Raw genomic sequence first — 17209 nt, forward strand, 5'->3', positions numbered from 1 at the left:
ATGCTGATGCTGACAAAGTGCTTTTTTGCGAATGCACTTCGTCCCACTGCATTTGGTGGACCCCCTGTATCGTCTTCTCCCGCCCTCCCCCCCCCCCACCCCCTGGTTCGCCGATCGAGGCAACCAACTGCGCCAGTCAGATCCCGCTTGCGGGAAGCAGCTGTGCAACCGGCGCAAGCCCGGTAGCGACATATCTTCGACTCGCATATGTTGCATATGTTTGCTCGAGGCTGCCACTGTCAGCTGTTTACGTACACCGCCAGCTCCCGCGAAGTTATGGAGCGACCTTTCTCATAGTATTCTCGCGCGCGTGGCGCCCTCAGCACTGGCCATGCGAGGTGTGAGAAAGCCGTGCATGCATGTTTGCGGACCCACACCCGGGCGTCCGAATGCACCCAGACCAGTCAAAGACGCACGGCATATACAACAAAAGTAATTAGCTTCAAATCACTTTGTCATCGTGTGTCGATAGCCGGGAGTGCCTGCGTTGCATACCACACTCGCGCCCTGCTGGTGGACCTACGAGCTCGCCTCCCAGCGTAGGATAGAGCCGACAACGAGTCCGAGACGGCATGCAGCATGACGAGGTGAATGCGAGGTTGTGTGGAGTGCCTCTTAAGAACCCGAAGTGAGCCATCTGGCCCTGGCCACCTCCCCGACGGCTGGTCGCCCATCAGCGCTTCCCCCTCCCTCACTCCGCCCACAGGTCATCTGGCAGGTCATCAACCATGGCCACTGTAGTTTCCGGGCAAAGACCCAGACCCAGAATTTCTGTAGGAACGAGTACAACGTGACTGGCCTCTGCAACCGCAGCTCCTGCCCCCTGGCAAACAGCCGGTATGCCACTATCCGGGAGGACAACGGGCGATGCTACCTGTACATGAAGACCATCGAGCGCGCACACTCTCCCAAGAACCTCTGGCAGCGCATCCGACTGAAGAAGAACTACAGCCTGGTATGTCGACGGGGTGGGTGGGAGGGAGGGACAGTGATACAGGGGGCAGTCATCATTGGATGGGGAAGGGGTCAGAAGGCTGCTTGGATCGGCGGGTGGCAAGTCTACAGCCTGTCCACAGAAGGGTATATACTCCTGATTAATGCCAAGACTGATGCACTCGATGGTGACACAGCGCAAGCCTCCCGCGTGCAAGCCTCCTCCCTAACCCTCTGTCCATACACGAGTCCCTCACGCCACTGCCACACCCCTCCCCCTTCCTCCAGGCACTTGCACAATTGGACGAGCACCTCGCCTACTTCCCAAAGTTCCTGGTGCACAAGAACAAGCAGCGGCTGACCAAGATCACGCAGTACCTCATCCGCATGCGGAAGCTGACGCTGAAGGCCAGGCCGAAGCTCATCACACTGCCGGCGCGGAAGGAGAAGCAGCTGAAGCGCAAGGAGGCCAAGGCGGAAACCGCAGCGCAGCTGGACAAGTCCATCGAGAAGGAGCTGCTGGCGCGCCTGCAAGCCGGGACCTACGGCGACATCTACAACTTTCCCTCCAAGCAGTACAACAAGGTGAGGGCCCTTGGGCTGAGCTACCTGGCTGCGGGATGCCAACACCCCACTATCACACAACACATGTCCTCCCAAGACATATGCGATGCAGGTTGCAGTGGGAGTGCAATTCATTGCAAGTGCTCGCTTAGTCTCAATGCCTTCCTGTGCTCAGCAAGATCTGAGTCACGCCCTCAAATGACCACCTCAGGTGCTGGAGGGGGAGACTGTTTCAGACGACGCCAAGGAAATTGAAAAGGAAATTGAGGAGGAGGAGGAACTGGAGGAGTATGTGGAGGGAGATGAGGATACCAGCGATGAGGTATGAGGTGGCGAAGGGTGTTGTGCAGGACTGGGGCAAAGGGCCTGAGTTTGTGCTGCCTGCTCGATCGTCAAGCAGCTAAGGTGTATGGATGTTTTGCTAGGTGATATGCGCTCGAGGTGGACTGCTGGCCTTGTGTTCACAGCCCTGCGCAGTTTGTATAGAACTCGCCCAACATGTCACTCATCCCCTCACAGGAGGATGACGAGGAGGAGGAGGAGGAGGTGGAGGAGGTGGAGTATCTGGATGACGGCGACTTTGATGAGGAGGAGGATGACATGGAGGACTGGGAGGGTGTCTCCGGCAGCGACGAGGACGCCGCTGCTGCGGCGCCCGCACCCACCGCACGGCAAAACCGGCAGGCGGCTCCCCTGGCGCTTGCCGCCCCGGCCGCAGATGGCGGTGCGCAGAAGAGGAGGAAGGGGCGGCGCGGGGTGGAGATTGAGTACGAGGAGGAGCGGGAGACGGGGCTGCAGGGGCGGAGATCATGATTACTTTTAGTCCCTGCCCTGTACTTATTCCCCTGTGTACACCAGTGAAGAGGCCTCTGCTTCGAAAGGGGTTACTTGACAGGGCCGCACTGGGAATTAGTAATCGTGGCAGAAGGCAGCTCTTTGGTTGAGACGCGAACATGGTGCTCTGAAAAGGGCTGCAAAAGGGTTCAGGTATGCACAGGAGCTGCTCCGGAGCGTAATAACAGCATGCCTGGGGATGCAAACGAAAGTGGAAGATCAACGTCCATGGTGAAGGAAACGCTGTGAATAAAGCTCTGTAGCAGACCAGGCTGCTGGGTGTTTGGAGTCTCCTCTGCGTAGGAGCGAATCCTTCTTGCCACTGAGCAAAAACAAACACTGCATCTCATGGGCGTGCACTGCCCGCCTGAGTCTTTACGGCAACAGGACGCTGCCTCAGGTGTTTGGGCAGACCACCGAGCCGGCGGGCACGTCTGTCATGGTCGTGAACTTCTGCAGGGCGAGGAAGAGGCCCCCTGCCGCGGCGCCCCCCGCCAGCGACGCGACGACGGGGATCCAGCCGTAGGTCAGGAACTCGCTGGGGCCCTTGCCCGGGATGGGCAGCATCCAGTGGGCGATGCGGGGGCCCAAGTCGCGGGCGGGGTTGATGGCGACTCCCGTGGGCCCTCCCAGCACCAGCACGATGAGGAAGATGAAAAAGGCGAGGGTGAACCCAAACTGCGCATCAAACAGCCCTCTGGACGGCTCGTACAGCTGGTTTCCGCGCGCAGCGATCATGTTGGCCATGACCAGCAGGGTGATCGTCCCCATGAACTCGCAGAGGAAGTTCCAGTGGGGCGCGTAGATGGCGGGGCGCGTGGCAAAGATGCCCAGCTTCGTGTTCTGGTCGGCGATCAGCAGTGCCTCGTAGCGTAGCTGCGCCGGCGGCCGCGGCAGCTCCAGGCACCCCACGCATTCCTCGTCCTCCTCGCCGGCGGTGCAAGCCAGCCCCTGGCCGTCGTCGTGGCGCGGCGCCTCACCCTCGCGTCCCATCACCGACTCCAGGGTGTCTTCCACCTGCCGCGTGCGCTGCTCGTGCTCGCTGAGCGTGCGTGAGCGCTCCTCCAGCAGGTCCAGCCGCCGCTGAATCTCCTCCTTGTTGGTCACCGTTGCGCAGCGGAGCGACTGGGGGGCGGGGTGAGGTGGACCATTGATTCTTGGGGGAAGTGGAAAGCGGGGATGATGGCGTCGTCGACAGGCGGGTCGCAGCAGAGGCAGGGTCACTGGGGAGTGGGTCGGTAAGAGTGTCTGGACCTGTCCAGGGCATCCAGCATGCGCACGGGAGATTGAACTATACCCAGGTCCACGGAGCAGAGCATAGTCTGCCCATCTGCACAATGCACCCGGCCCTTGCCTTCAGGAGCTCGGCCCGCTGCGCCTTGATGTTGCTGTGCACCAGCCCCAGCACCGTCCCGATCTCCCGCATGGTCCCCTGGATGGCCTCGCCGGGGCGCACACGGCGGTGCTGGTCCTTGGGGTCGTTGTTATAGCCCCCCACCGCCAGGTCGGATGGGGAGAAGGTGCGGTTGGCGCCCCCACCAAGCAAAGGGTCGGCGAGGAAGGGGTCGGCCTCGGTGACGGAGGGCGGCTCGGGGACGACGTTGAAGTGGGGCAGGTAGATGAGCCACAGGAGGATGGCGCCCAGGAAGGCGCCCGCCAGCTCACTGAAGGACAGCGCCAGGAACTCGGTGCTGTGGCGTGAGTGTGCTGGGGCAGCGTTGGGCAGGCGGTGCGGGGGAGGACACTGCCGCGCGGGGCTGAGTGACAGCGGGACATTGGCAACGGCAAAAGGAACTCATAGCTGCAGCCGAAGACGGTTGGAAAGTAACACACAGTGCGATCAGGCACATGGGGCAGAATGGATGACCCCGACGACATGCCCCCCTGCATTCTGTTGTGATTCCAACCACCTTCCTAGACTCCCCCTCTGGAACTCACACTGAGAGGTTCCCCGCCACCCACTGGAACAGACAGGCCGCTGGGTTGAGGAAAGCGGAGATGTGCCCGAACACTGGCATGAGGAAGGTGGAGAGCACACATCAGGACTTGTAATGTGGACATCAGCCAAGCACAGCTGTTCAGGACTGCTCATGCCAGATCATTTCCCAACTTATCCACCTGCACCTGCTCCTCGCAAGCACCCCAGTCTGCACCCCTTGTGCCAGCCAATACTCACTCATGGTAGGAAATCCGAATGCTAGACCGAAACCTATGGCCAAGAATCCCCAGCCATATCCATTTCCCTGTGATTCAAATAGGCTGGGAAAGTGCTCACCAAGACACCTTCAATCCCCAACCCCAGGCAGCCGGGGCCACCCTCAATCCCGCGAAGGCTTGCTCGCACATGCGCACAGCATCCCTCATCCCACCTTGGTCTTGGCTAGCAGCTCATTTGCCACAGCCGCATCTCCCAGGAAGAGCTGCGTGGAAGGGGGTGAGGGATGGGTGTCGGCTCGTATCTCCAGCTCGCCGCCTGGGTGTCAACTCATCCGTACCCACTGTCCAGAACTGGGCTCAAACTCACCGCGAGCATGGTGCCAATGACCTCTGCCCCGCATCTCGCCCCCAAACTGTAGGAATAGGGGCTCAGAAACATGCTTCCAATCATGGCGTCGGGATGGTTGGGGTTCCGGCTCGCAGGTCGACGAGAACCCTAGCCGATGGCTACAACGAAATCAAGTGCCGTAGGCCATCTAAGACAAATTCTGATTCGCCGGATGCATTATAGAGCTGGTTTGAATTACAGGTTTGGTACGGAAAGAGATGCCGACCGATTTCGTGCCTCCTATTCGAAGCTCACGGTGTGGATGATGTAAGGCGTGGGCGCTGGAGAGGCACATGCGGGAGGACGGTATCCACCCGTCCTGCCAAGTGCGTGCTTGATTGAAATGCACTGGACATCCGACAGTTTGATTCCCATTTTTTCCATGATCTTCTCCTCCTGCCCATCTGTACGATGAAGAGGCAGCAGGCTCTTCCATGGCGTATTGGAATTGACAGGCTAACATCCCACAGGCATACAAGCAAGCAAGAGTAGAATCCTCAAGACGCAAAATGGACGCAAAAAGGGGGGCATGGAATGGCGGTTTAGGCGACAGCTTGCTGGGTCATTCCCGAAAAAGGAATCGTGAGGCATTCAAGCAGTGATCTTGATTGGAAGCGCATGGGGTGGAAAGGGGAGAGATTGTTGGTGAGGTTGGACAGGCAGACCATTCCTCATTGTTTTCGACAAGGAGCTCCGAGGTTGTGTCCAGTCAGACACCCAAAAACCTTGTAAAAAGGGCAGGCTTCGCCTGCCAATGCATTCTTGGCCCAGGAGGGGTGTTGCAGGGTCGGTGTGACTCCAGGGTGAGGTTCAGACATTAGGGCAGACCACGGAGCCCGGGGGAACGTTGGTCTCCCCCGTGAACTTCTGGATGAGGATGAACAAGCCGCCGGCCGCCGCTCCCCCGCACAGGGGTGCGATGACGGGGATCCAGCCGTAGGTCAGGAACTCGCTGGGCCCCTTGCCCGGGATGGGCAGCATCCAGTGTGCGATGCGGGGCCCCAGGTCGCGGGCGGGGTTGATGGCGACCCCCGTGGGCCCGCCGATCACGAGCACAATGAGGAAGATGAAGAAGCCGAGGATGAAGCCAAAGAGGGCCCCAAAGAGGCCCCGCGCCGGCTCGTACAGCAGGCTCCCGCGCGCCGCGATCATGTTGGCCATGACCAGCAGGGTCACGGTGGCCATGAACTCGCAGAGGAAGTTCCAGTGGGGCGCGTAGATGGCGGGGCGGGTGCAGAAAATGCCCAGCTTGATGTTCTGGTCGGCGACCAGCAGCGCCTCCTAACGAACCTCGGCGGGGGTCTTTGGGAGCTGCACCCCGTCCAGGCCCTCCTCGTCGGCGGTGCTGGGGCGGCTGACGGGGCCGCCGAAACCGTCCCCGCTCTTGCGTATGCCCTGCTCCCCGCCCCGGATGACGGTGTCCAGCGTGTCTTGAGCGCGCCGTGCCCTCACCTCGTGCTCGGTCAGGGTGCGGGAGCGCTCGTCCAGCACCTCGATCTTGCGCCGAATGTCATCCTTGTTGACGACCGAGGCACGGCCCAGGGACTGTGGCGCAGGTGGAGGGGTTTTTGAGGGGGAAGAGAGGGGCCATGGATGGGGAGGGGGTGAGCGGGGGGGTGCATTCTGGATCTGCAGGTGGCTGAGGAGGAGGGTCTGCCCAGCAACCACTGAGCAGGGAGCAGGCGTCCCCCCCAAGGGCTTGACGCCTCCCTGTTCCCCCCACAACACACACGTCCGCCACCTCACCTTGAGCAGCTCCTCCTTGCGCTGCTTGATGTCATCATGCACGATCCCCAGCACGGCCCCGATGTCGCGCATGGTCCCCTGGATGGCCTGGCCCGGGTTCATGCGCATGTGGCGGTCCAGGGGGTCGTTGTTGTACCCGCCCACCGCCAGGTCGGTGGGGGAAAAGGTGCGGTTGGCCCCTGCGCCCAGCAGCGGGTCGGCGAAGAAGGGGTCCTGTTCGGTGACGGAGGGCGGCTCGGGGACGACGTTGAAGTGGGGCAGGTAGCAGAGCCAGAGGAGGATGGCGCCCAGGAAGGCGCCTGCCAGCTCACTGAAGGCGAGTGCCAGAAACTCGGTGCTGAGCGGGGAGTTGGATGGGGGGATGGGGGTGTTCTGAAGGACACTAGGAGGAAACGTTTGGCATTGGGGAGGAGAGTTACATCCCTGTCATGCAGCAAACTGCAGGCTTTACAATGAAGGACTGTAATGACCCATGAGCACATCAATTCTCCCATGCCGTGTAACGTGAGGAAAAACATGTCTCCTTCCCTGCACCCATCTGCATACCCATTGATATTGCCGACAACCCATTGGAAGAGGCAGGCAGCGGGATTGAGGTAGGCAGAGACATGATCGAACACTGCGGTGCATGGGAAATTGGGCTGAGTTGCGGGACACTGAGGGTCAGGCATGGCCTGTGCATTCCATACCAGTTTGACACACGACTGAAGCAGTAGCTCTCCTAAACCGCAAGGCAACCCTCTCAACTGGCCCCACACTCACTCATAGTCGCAAATCCAAAGGCTAAACCGAAGCCCATCGAGAGGAATCCCCAGCCGTAGCCATTTCCCTAGGGAATGGCGGGAGGGGCACGGTGGGGAGGTGAATGCGCAGCGCTGGTTTCCATGCGCACGGAACCTGCCAATCTCGGAGCGGCGATGAGAGTCCGGACAGCCTCATTACACACCGACATACCTTTGTTTTGGCCAGCAACTCGTTCGCGACAGCAGCATCGCCTAGGAAAAGCTGCGGAGGGCATGAGGAGGTTCAGACATGAGCCTGGTTGCTGGATACGGTGACCCCGCGGTGCGCCTCCGACACAAGATTTACGTTAGCCTACCGCTATCATGGTGCCGATGATTTCTGCCCCGCATCTGGCACCAAGGCTGTACGAATAGGGGTTCATGAACATGCTCCCGATCATGGTGCGAGTGGAGCCCGATGGGCACACTGGTTCCGGAAATATGCAAGCTCAAGGGTGCGCGACACTTTACATCCAACACAGAACCCAATGCTAGGTCTTAATCACTCTTAAACTATCAGTACTGGATGAGTTCCGCCTAAAGAATGACGATAGCGGGTCTCAATCCCTGTACATCAAGCACTGCCGCCTTTCGTAGGTGCCGCGCCAGCATGGAAGCTGGGAGTTCCGTAATTGCCAGATTATTCGATCTCAGGCATGATTCGACCCAGCGGGGACAGGTGAGTTCTCAAGGTGAGACAATCTCTTGCACACTCTGCTGCAATACTTCTAATGGACTTGCGATCTCTGTGGGCCGATCGCCAAGATTTTGGCACGAACACCGGCTCGATTGCAGTGTTGGCTTGCAGCTGGGGGTCAATGATAGCAGAGGAGAGGAGGGCCACCTATTTACAAAGAGGGGTATAATGGCTTTATTGCAAGCTATCGGTGTCAATGATGAGATGACTTCGCGCACAAACCGTTGTCTGGCAGAGTCTGGCATTGCGGGGCTCTTCCGAAAGCTCGAATAATTTCCGGCGGGCGAATCCGATGCCATTCTTGAATGGGGCTTACACTTGCTCACACGAAGAATGTGCAAACCAACCGACTTCTTTGGCAGACACGATGAGTCAAGACAGGAAGCTTGTACTTTGCACAGTATCCAAGGTCCGTGTATTACGGCAGTTGCTGTCTAAAGTATTGGTTGCCAGTCCCTGCCTAACAATATTTGCATCAGTGTGCCAGGGACTTGCCTAATCTGGACACCTCGCACCATGCTTGTCTGATCTTCATCTAGGCGTGCCTCTGCTATGAATCAGTCTTCCCACACCTCGAGGAATCTGAGGTCTTTAGTCTGGAGTGCCTGGGGACGTCGGGCCTGCTTCAATGCTTCTGCCTCACTTATGTGTCCCGTCGGCCTCTCACTGCTTCAAATCGAGCTTCCAGTTAACGGGAATGGAGTTGTAGTAACACCTATTGTACTAATCTGAAGAAGATCGACATGCATCTCTTGGATGTATACTGTTCAATTCAGGGAGAGTGCTGGGGAGAAAAGCGGAATACTTGCCCAACCAAGTCAGCGCCAGGACGATGAGCACAGGACTGCACTGCAACATCCTGAGACTGAATGCAAGACAATCCTTCATCAGCGACCTTCACAGACCATGGAGCCAGCCGGCACGTCGCTTGCTGTCGTCAGTCTCTGGATGACGACAAAGAGGCCGCCCGCAGCCGCACCCCCACACAGGGGTGCGATGACGGGGATCCAGCCGTAGGTCAGGAATTGGCTGGGCCCCTTGCCCGGGATGGGCAGGATCCAGTGCGCGATGCGCGGGCCCAGGTCGCGGGCGGGGTTGGTGGCGACCCCAGTGGGGCCCCCAAGCACAAGGACGATGAGGAAGATGATGAAGCCCAGCATGAAGCCATACAGGGCTCCAAACAGGCCCCTGGCTGGCTCGGGTAGGGTGTTGCCGCGAGCAGCCACCAGGTTGGCCACCAGGAGCAGGGTCACGGTGGCCATGAATTCACAGGTAAAGTTCCAGGGGAGCGCATAGATGGCGGGCTGGGTGGCAAAGATGCCCAGCTTGATATTCTGTTTGGCGATGAGCAAGGCGGCGTAACGCACCTCAGCCAGTGACTCGTGTAATTTGCACCGACAGCCGGCGACGCACTCTCTGCCGCTGCCTGCTCTTTCCAGGTGAGTGGCTGGGTGGTGGGTGGCCCAGCCTGGCCCCACTCCCCACACTGCAACCTGGACATCTTCTTCATCTCCTCCAGAGTGCCTTCCTCATGGCGCACACCCTGAGTCGCCGCGCCGTGCCATGGGTGGGAGCCCAAAGCATGGGGCTGGGTCCGGGATCCTGGAGCAACGCGATGCGGGTGCTGTATGTGTGGAGGGCCATCGAGGGTGAGGGGAGGTGAGGGGCGGTGAGGGGCCCTGTCCGCTGCAACATGCTGGCTGCGGTCGCACAGGACCACGTGCGCAAACGGGGTGAACCGGTCTCGCCAAAGGTAGATTGCACGCAGATTCACCTGCAGGATGCCAGACCTGTGATGCGGTGGGTCCCTCCGCATGGTTCCCAAGACCTTCCGCATGGTCCCCTTCAGCGCCTGCCCAGGGTTCCGACGCAGATACCGATCCAGGGGGTCGCTATTGTACCCCCCTACTGCCAGGTGGGTGGGGGTGAGGGTGTGGTAGGCACCCCCTCCCAGGAGTGGGTCCCCATAGTAGGGGTCGGCGTCGGCGATGGAGGGTGGGTCCGGCATGATGTTGAAGTGGGGGAGGTAGCAGAGCCAGACAAGGACGGCGCCCAGGAAAGCACCCGCCACCTCACTGAACGAAAGCGCCAGGAACTCCACACTGTTGTTGTGGCGGTTGGGTTTGGTGCTAAAGCATGCTGGGCAGTGGGGGCGGATGTAGAGCATAAGGGGTAGGGATGAGCCGACAAAGATCGATGCAGCATAGGGATTTGTTGCAAGGGAAGGCTTGCCTTGTCAACTGCTGTAGCAGAAGATGCTGAGGTGCACAGATGTACAACTCGAGGCATGGCCAACCTGTTCAGTACCCCGCATCAGGTGCCGTCCAGAACACACCAGCGTACCCGGATAGGTTCCCAGCGACGCACTGGAAGAGGCACGCTGCGGGGTTGAGATAGGCTGATAACCCGCCAAACGCTGTACAAGAGGAGGAGGAATGGGTGGGAGCTGGATGCAACGGACTCCGCGATGAGCGGCCGTGCCTGCACCCTTTCTGGTGCTGTATGACCCCAGGAGCTGCTTTGACTCCTCACTTTCCTCACCCATGGTTGGGAGTCCAAAGGCGAGCCCAAACCCCAGTGCCATGTGGCCATAGCTGTATCCATTCCCCTGAAAGAAGATTTGGAATCCAATGTATGGGCCAGGCTGACAGTGCAGCTGCCGGCCAGGGGAGCAGAGCAGGTCAGGTTGAAAAGACGGAACCTCAGCACAGCCCTCCTACCTCCTGCACACCTTGGTCTTGGCAAGGAGCTCATTGGCGATAGAAGAGCCGCCCAGATAGAGCTGTGCGATGAGATGGAGCATTAAACTTTGTAGGAGAGGCGAATAGTGTTGATGTGACCGACCCATCATCACAATTTATCCCTAGAAGGCTCACCGCCATCATGCTGCCGATACATTCGGACCCGCATCTCGCGCCGAGGCTATACGAATAAGGAATCGGGAGATCTCCTGGTACCATGTCGCAGGGATTGTTTGAAGCCTGCGAGGGCCGGCGAGGAGGCTACGCCTCAAGTTGGGCAGTCTATCCCTGACTCATGAGAATGGGCTGGCCACGTCGCCATTCATGGGCACATGATCGAGGCCACCGCGCGGTATCCTCTTCGACGCATGAATGAGACGGCTTGTTTGGGTATGTTCTTTTCTATCAAGCCATGCATCATTAGCAGGACGGGCGTGCAGCCTATGGGAATGCCTGTCCCTGGATACGGACATATCCGACTAGGAGTAGGATCTGTGCCCCGCGAATCTCGAGGGGCGTATCTCCTGGGCAAATTACCAACCATGGCTGGCGCTCAGAATCACAACTACTCTCTGCTATTTAGAAGAGACAATTGGTGGCTATTGAGCATACATTTACTCTTGAATATGGGTTAAAGAGGAAAGTCTTCTCGCTGCTTATGATCTATGCGCTAGCTGGTGCCGGCCAATGGCTTGATGCACAGGCGGCATACCCATTCCCTTGCATCAGCGTGAATGTATATCTCTAGGAGCTGTCGAGGTAGACCCGAGGGCTTGCAGGCACCGGAGAGGATTGGGATCCACTCTGAGAGCATTTTTAATTGAGGTGGAAGTGTTCACCTGGTGTACCTGCGGGAGTCTTACCGATGACTCACCACTGCCAGAGAACCATCCTCTGCCCTGCCAAGCCACCAAGTCCTTGGCCGTCCATTCTTACATTTATCGAAAAGAAAATCGGGGGTTGATTTCAGGGTTTGAGAGGATACCATAGTAGCTGGCATGCACACAGTGCCATGCATGTATCATTTGGTGGACCGGTTTGCAAGAAGAACTCGATGCTGTGATGGAAAAGTGCACGGATGCATATTCCCCGATTCGGGTTGCGGCACAAAGGAGGGGCCCCGGGTTCCCAGATTGGGAGTTGGGGCGCTCGGTTCAAAACAGTCCCAGACGTGGCTGGGGTTCCGTGCCTGGGGAGTTTGATGCAGGGTGGAGAAAAGGGCACCCTGCGATGCAAAATGCAGGTCCCCAATGGGGGGGCCACAGACCGAGCGGCGTCGCGTCGCCGTGGCCGGCGCTCAGGAGCAGGTGACGGAGCCGGCGGGCACATTGCTGTAGGCGGTCATCTTCTGCAGGGCGATGAAGAGGCCGCCTGCCGCGGCGCCGCCGCAGAAGGGCGCCAGGATGGGGATCCAGCCGTAGGTGATGAACTCGCTGGGGCCCTTGCCTGGGATGGGCAGGATCCAGTGGGCGATGCGGGGCCCCAGGTCACGGGCGGGGTTGATGGCGACCCCCGTGGGCCCGCCGATCACGAGCACAATGAGGAAGATGAAGAAGCCGAGGATGAAGCCAAACAGGGCCCCAAAGAGGCCACGCGACGGCTCGTACAGCTGGTTCCCGCGCGCCGCGATCATGTTGGCCATGACCAGCAGGGTCACGGTGGCCATGAACTCGCAGAGGAAATTCCAGTGGGGCGCGTAGATGGCGGGGCGGGTGGAGAAGATGCCCAGCTTGATGTTCTGGTCGGCGATGAGCAGCGCCTCGTAACGAACCTCGGCGGGGGTCTTGCGCGGCGGCGCCACGCGCCCGCCATCCTCGACGTCGATGGTGGAGTGCTTGGTCATGCTCAGGCTGTCATCACGCGCATCGGTGCGGCTGGCAGTCACCTTCTCCAGCGTGGCCTGAGCCATGCGGGCCTTCATCTCGTGCTCCGACAGCGTGCGCGAGCGCTCACGCAGGTGCGCCAGCTGCTGCTCCACCGTCTCGCGATCCTTGAGCGAGGGGCGCTGCAGGGAGCGGGCCAGCTCCGCCTGGCGCGCCTGCAGGTCGGCCTGCACCGTGCTCAGCAGCTCTCCAATGTCCCTGACCGTGCTGTGCAGGGCCTGGCCGGGGTGCAGGCGCATATACTGCTCCAGGGGGTCGTTGTTGTAGCCACCGGCCGCCAGCTCGCCGGGGGTGAACACGCGGTTGGCGCCCGCGCCCATCAGGGGGTCCTCCAGGAAGGGGTCGGCGTCGGTGACGGAGGGCGGCTCGGGCACGATGTTGAAGTGGGGCAGGTAGATGAGCCACAGGAGGATGGCGCCCAGGAAGGCGCCCGCCAGCTCACTGAAGGACAGGGCGAGGAACTCCTTCCTGTGGTGTTTGGAGGTCCGTGGGAGGATGAGGGGTGGGTAGCGAGGGAGGGGAGTGCGGCGCCGCTGCAAGGCGGGTCATGCATTGCTCTCGCCCATCCTCGACCCTCAGGATCGAGGCTGGGCGGACGGCAGGCAAGCAGACATCCACAAGGTTCCAGCCAAACAACAGACTCCAGGCACAAGAGCTGCCCCCCCATACCGCCACGCTCGGCCCCCCCTCATGAGCATCTTACCCGTTCAGATTGCCGACCACCCACTGCAAGAGGCAGGCAGCGGGGTTGAGGTAGGCAGAGATGTGGCTGAACACTGTGATTGCATGGTCGGGATGGGGGGGGGGGGGTTGAGGCCCTGACTTGCATGTGCACTGGGGCAAAGATTCCACTATGTAACTCCACATGCACCTGGCGCACCGTTCAATCCGCGATCCCCACTCACTCATGGTGACGAAGCCAAAGGGCAGACCGAAACCAAAGGACAAGAAGCCCCAGCCGTAGTCATTGCCCTGTGATGCCGTTGAGGGGTGAAGAGAGTTCAGAATGGCCGCATCGATGAACGTGTACTCCCACCCCGTCACATTCCGTCCGTGAAGGTTCCGTCGCAGCAACACCCACCTTCGTCTTCGCCAGGAGCATGTTTGCCACGGAAGCATCGCCCAGAAACACCTGCATCCATGGTCGTGCGTGGAAAGTGGTCGAGCTGCGTACTCGCGTGCCGAGCACGGCTGCCCGATGCACGCATCGCCCTGCCCGTGTCCTCCCAACTCACCGCAATCATCGTGCCAATGAGCTCACAGCCACAGCGGGCGCCTAGGCTGTACGTGTAGGGATTCTCGAACATGATCCCGATCATGGTGAAGGACTTGGCTCGAAGCGAGGTGTGCCAATGCTGTACAGAACGAGGTAGTTCGGAGGCGGCGCGCCGAGCACGAGCCCAAGACCAGATCCAGACAAGATACTGAGCCAAACAACAATGAAAAACACAATGGGATGGAGGAGATTCCACCACTACTTCAAGAGCTCGGGTGTGCAAAGTTTGTCCGTGTCAGATGTTTGTCCAATCAGTTGTGCCTGCTCCCATTAATAAACCCTGATGCCGATGCAGATTCCATCACCATCAGCTTTCGGGCCGCGACGGGTTAGTGGGACCGGAACACCGCCTGTCCTCGTATTCGCCGACGAGGACAAACCTTACGTGTTGCGGACCACGCGTTTACCACGGCAACGGAGAATCTCCACAATTCTGTGGATGTTTGAGCTTTCTGGGAGTCACAGCTATCTGTAGTAGTGGGTTGGTATTTACCGTGACCGGCGTGGTCGAGATGTTGCCGATTGTGCCGTGGTGACTCGGTTGATGGGGAGCGCTAAGGGAGCCCTGGGTGCCTATAGCTGATGCTTCGGATTGGTATCAGATATGCCCATTTGCATTATTTTTCTACAATTTTATCTGTCCAAACCCATGGTGCCGAGCCTGGCTGGGAGGCCTGTCCGACCTGTGAAATCTGTTCGATATCGGGTACCTCAGGCCCCGACCGTGGTGAAAAACTCCAGGCCCAAGACTAGGGTTTCGTCCATGAACAGAAGCCTCTATCGACTCCTCACTCCTTGGAAGCCTAACACACGCAAGGCTTGCGCCTGCACGGGCCACGGTTAGGAGCCTGCCGCCCGTTATCCATCCGTCTGTCATCGAATGATGAGCTTTCATATGATGATGGCCCTGTCATCGAAGCCAGGATCTACAACCAACCCTTATTACGACAGGGTATCTAAACACGACATTACATTAGATTCGAGCCCAATTTCAGCATGCATCGAGTTTGTGTGAGGCAAGGGGATCCAGCATGGTGGAGCTAAAGGCCCTGATGAGGGTGCTGTAACAAGGTCGAAAGGTGGCCGCTGGACACCTTCACGGTACATTCATGGATGACTACAGCACGGCACATCGACAAGGTGCACCTCCAGCCCGCGACGACTCTTCCTTCGACCAGGCATCACAGGCGCGACTGTCCTCCCCTCCCCTTCTCTGCTTGCCGGTCGTTACAGTGGTTTGTCCTCCTGCTGGCGGGAAAAGCCAGGGCAGGGGCATCATTTCAAAAAACTTGGGGAGCAGGGCTCGCATGGGGTGGGTGTTCCCAAGACAAAATCGTGACGGCGTGGGATCGGTGGGGGCAGCGGGGAAAGCGGGGCCAGGGGTCCCCCGCAGCATCGGAACAAGACGCGCGGCGCCGGCACGGGCGGGGGTCAATATCACTCACATGCGCACAAGCGTCGCGCAATGCACGCCGGCGTGCATCCTCGACACCCGTCCCCCCCATCGAACAACCACAGGCGGTCAATCACTCTGCCTCCTCGTCGCTCTCCGCCAGCTCGTCCAGGGCCATGGCGCGCTGCACTGCCAGCTTCCACTTGGCGTGGCGCTTGGAGGCCCACTCCGGCGAGGCTTGGGGCGAGAAGACGACGGTGCCCTCGCCTCCCTTGGCCTGCGCGAAGAGCCCCTCGCGGGTCCAGAACCCGACGGCGATGCCCGCGGCCAGCGCGGCGCCCAGGGAGGTGGTCTCTTGGTTGGCGGGCCTCACCACCTCGCACTGCAGCAGGTCGGCCTGCACCTGCATGAGCAGGCGGTTCTTGGTCACGCCGCCGTCCACGGCCAGGCGGCGCAGCCTGTGCCCCGAGTCCGCCTCCATGGCCGCCAGCACGTCCAGGGTCTGGAAGGCGATGGACTCCAGCACCGCGCGCACCACGTGGGCCTTGGTGGAGTACTGCGTCAGGCCCACGATGACGCCGCGGGCGTCGGGGCGCCACCAGGGCGCCAGCAAGCCGCCAAAGGCGGGGATGCAGTACACGCCGCCAGAGTGGGGCACGCTGGCAGCCAGCGCCTCCGACTCGGCGGGGCTGGCGATGAGGCCCAGCGAGTCGCAGAGCCAGGACACGCCCTGCCCCGCCACGGCGATGGCGCCCTCCAGCGCGTACTCGGGCGCGGCGTCGCGTCCCAGCTGGTAGGCCAGCGTGGTCAGCAGGCCATGGCTGGAGGCCACCGCCTCCGTCCCCGTGTTCATCAGCATGAAGCAGCCGGTGCCGTAGGTGTTCTTGGCCTCGCCCAGCGCGCAGCGCTGGCCCAGCACCGCCGCCTGCTGGTCGCCCAGGCAGCCCGCCAGCGGGACGCCGGCCAGGGGCCCGCTGGCCAGCACGCCGTAGCGCTCTGCGTTGGACACGATGCGGGGGAGGAGGACCTTCTGGAAGCCAAAGGCGGCCACCGTCTCGGCGTGCCAGTCGCAGGAGCGGATGTCCATCAGGCTGGTGCGCGAGGCATTAGTCACGTCGGTGATGTGCACGCCGCCCTTCACGCCGCCCGTCAGGTTGTAGATCACCCAGCTGTCCACGGTGCCGAACGCGAGGCGGCCCGCCTCCAGCGCCGCCGCCACCGCGGGGACGTGCTCCACCATCCAGCGCAGCTTGTAGGCGGAGAAGTAGGTGGAGACGGGGAGGCCCGTGACCGCGCGCAGGCCGTCCTGGCCGCCCACCTTGTCGCTCATGGCCTTGCACACTGCGGCGGTGCGCGCGTCGGACCAGACGATGGCGGGGGTCAGGGGCTTACCCGTCTCGCTGTCCCAGGCCACCGTGGTCTCGCGCTGGTTGGTCAGCCCGATGGACAGCACGTTGTACTTGGAGCCGGCCGACTCCATCGTCTGCCGGATGGCCTCCGACACGCTCGCGATGATGGCCTCCGCATCCTGCTCCACCCACCTGAGGGGAGGGGGAAGGGGGGGTGGAATGTGATGAGCATGGGGTGATCAGAAACCAATAGGCCACGCCAGCATCGGACTTCGGGCCCCCGAGGCCCTGGCCACCCCCACCCAGGCAGCCCCCACCCCGACACGCAAAACCCTCACCCGGCGTGGGGAGTGGCCGCCGCGAGGGGCACCTGGCTCTTGGCGACGATGTTCAGGTCCTTGTCGTACAGGAAGAACCTGGTCGACTGGGTGCCCTGATCGATGGAGCCGATAACGTCTTGCACCAT

General features: G+C 60.5%; 7 protein-coding genes across 7 annotated transcripts; 2 read left to right on the top strand and 5 right to left on the bottom strand.

The window, feature by feature from the left end:
* Nucleotides 1-572: 572 nt before the first annotated feature.
* Nucleotides 573-2310, top strand: F751_5256 (MAK16-like protein A; the record flags this gene model as incomplete). Its single annotated transcript, XM_011402625.1, has 4 exons — nt 573-587; nt 707-955; nt 1222-1518; nt 2182-2310. The coding sequence occupies 4 exons, from the start codon at nt 573-575 to the stop codon at nt 2308-2310; spliced, it is 690 nt and encodes a 229-aa protein (XP_011400927.1).
* A 417-nt stretch (nt 2311-2727) lies between these two features.
* Nucleotides 2728-4939, bottom strand: F751_5257 (putative glycerol uptake facilitator protein; the record flags this gene model as incomplete). Its single annotated transcript, XM_011402626.1, has 6 exons — nt 2728-3456; nt 3668-4022; nt 4270-4342; nt 4508-4574; nt 4701-4751; nt 4856-4939. The coding sequence occupies 6 exons, from the start codon at nt 4937-4939 to the stop codon at nt 2728-2730; spliced, it is 1359 nt and encodes a 452-aa protein (XP_011400928.1).
* F751_5258 (hypothetical protein) lies at nt 2888-3136 on the top strand (the record flags this gene model as incomplete). The annotated part of the gene is made up of 1 exon (XM_011402627.1): nt 2888-3136. The coding sequence occupies one exon, from the start codon at nt 2888-2890 to the stop codon at nt 3134-3136; it is 249 nt and encodes an 82-aa protein (XP_011400929.1).
* Nucleotides 4940-5686: 747 nt separating the features above from the next.
* Nucleotides 5687-7805, bottom strand: F751_5259 (putative glycerol uptake facilitator protein; the record flags this gene model as incomplete). The annotated part of the gene is made up of 7 exons (XM_011402628.1): nt 5687-6157; nt 6329-6421; nt 6623-6959; nt 7169-7241; nt 7385-7451; nt 7577-7627; nt 7722-7805. 7 exons carry the CDS (start codon nt 7803-7805, stop codon nt 5687-5689), a joined length of 1176 nt encoding a protein of 391 aa, XP_011400930.1.
* A 1183-nt stretch (nt 7806-8988) lies between these two features.
* On the bottom strand, nt 8989-10685 carry F751_5260 (putative glycerol uptake facilitator protein; the record flags this gene model as incomplete). Its single annotated transcript, XM_011402629.1, has 4 exons — nt 8989-9435; nt 9930-10203; nt 10445-10517; nt 10643-10685. The coding sequence occupies 4 exons, from the start codon at nt 10683-10685 to the stop codon at nt 8989-8991; spliced, it is 837 nt and encodes a 278-aa protein (XP_011400931.1).
* A 1454-nt stretch (nt 10686-12139) lies between these two features.
* F751_5261 (putative glycerol uptake facilitator protein) lies at nt 12140-14044 on the bottom strand (the record flags this gene model as incomplete). Its single annotated transcript, XM_011402630.1, has 5 exons — nt 12140-13193; nt 13429-13501; nt 13631-13697; nt 13807-13857; nt 13961-14044. 5 exons carry the CDS (start codon nt 14042-14044, stop codon nt 12140-12142), a joined length of 1329 nt encoding a protein of 442 aa, XP_011400932.1.
* A 1483-nt stretch (nt 14045-15527) lies between these two features.
* On the bottom strand, nt 15528-17209 carry F751_5262 (Glycerol kinase; the record flags this gene model as incomplete). Its single annotated transcript, XM_011402631.1, has 2 exons — nt 15528-16935; nt 17082-17209. The coding sequence occupies 2 exons, from the start codon at nt 17207-17209 to the stop codon at nt 15528-15530; spliced, it is 1536 nt and encodes a 511-aa protein (XP_011400933.1).

Source organism: Auxenochlorella protothecoides (assembly GCF_000733215.1).
Source record: "Auxenochlorella protothecoides strain 0710 unplaced genomic scaffold scaffold60, whole genome shotgun sequence".
Taxonomy (NCBI): Eukaryota; Viridiplantae; Chlorophyta; class Trebouxiophyceae; order Chlorellales; family Chlorellaceae; genus Auxenochlorella; species Auxenochlorella protothecoides.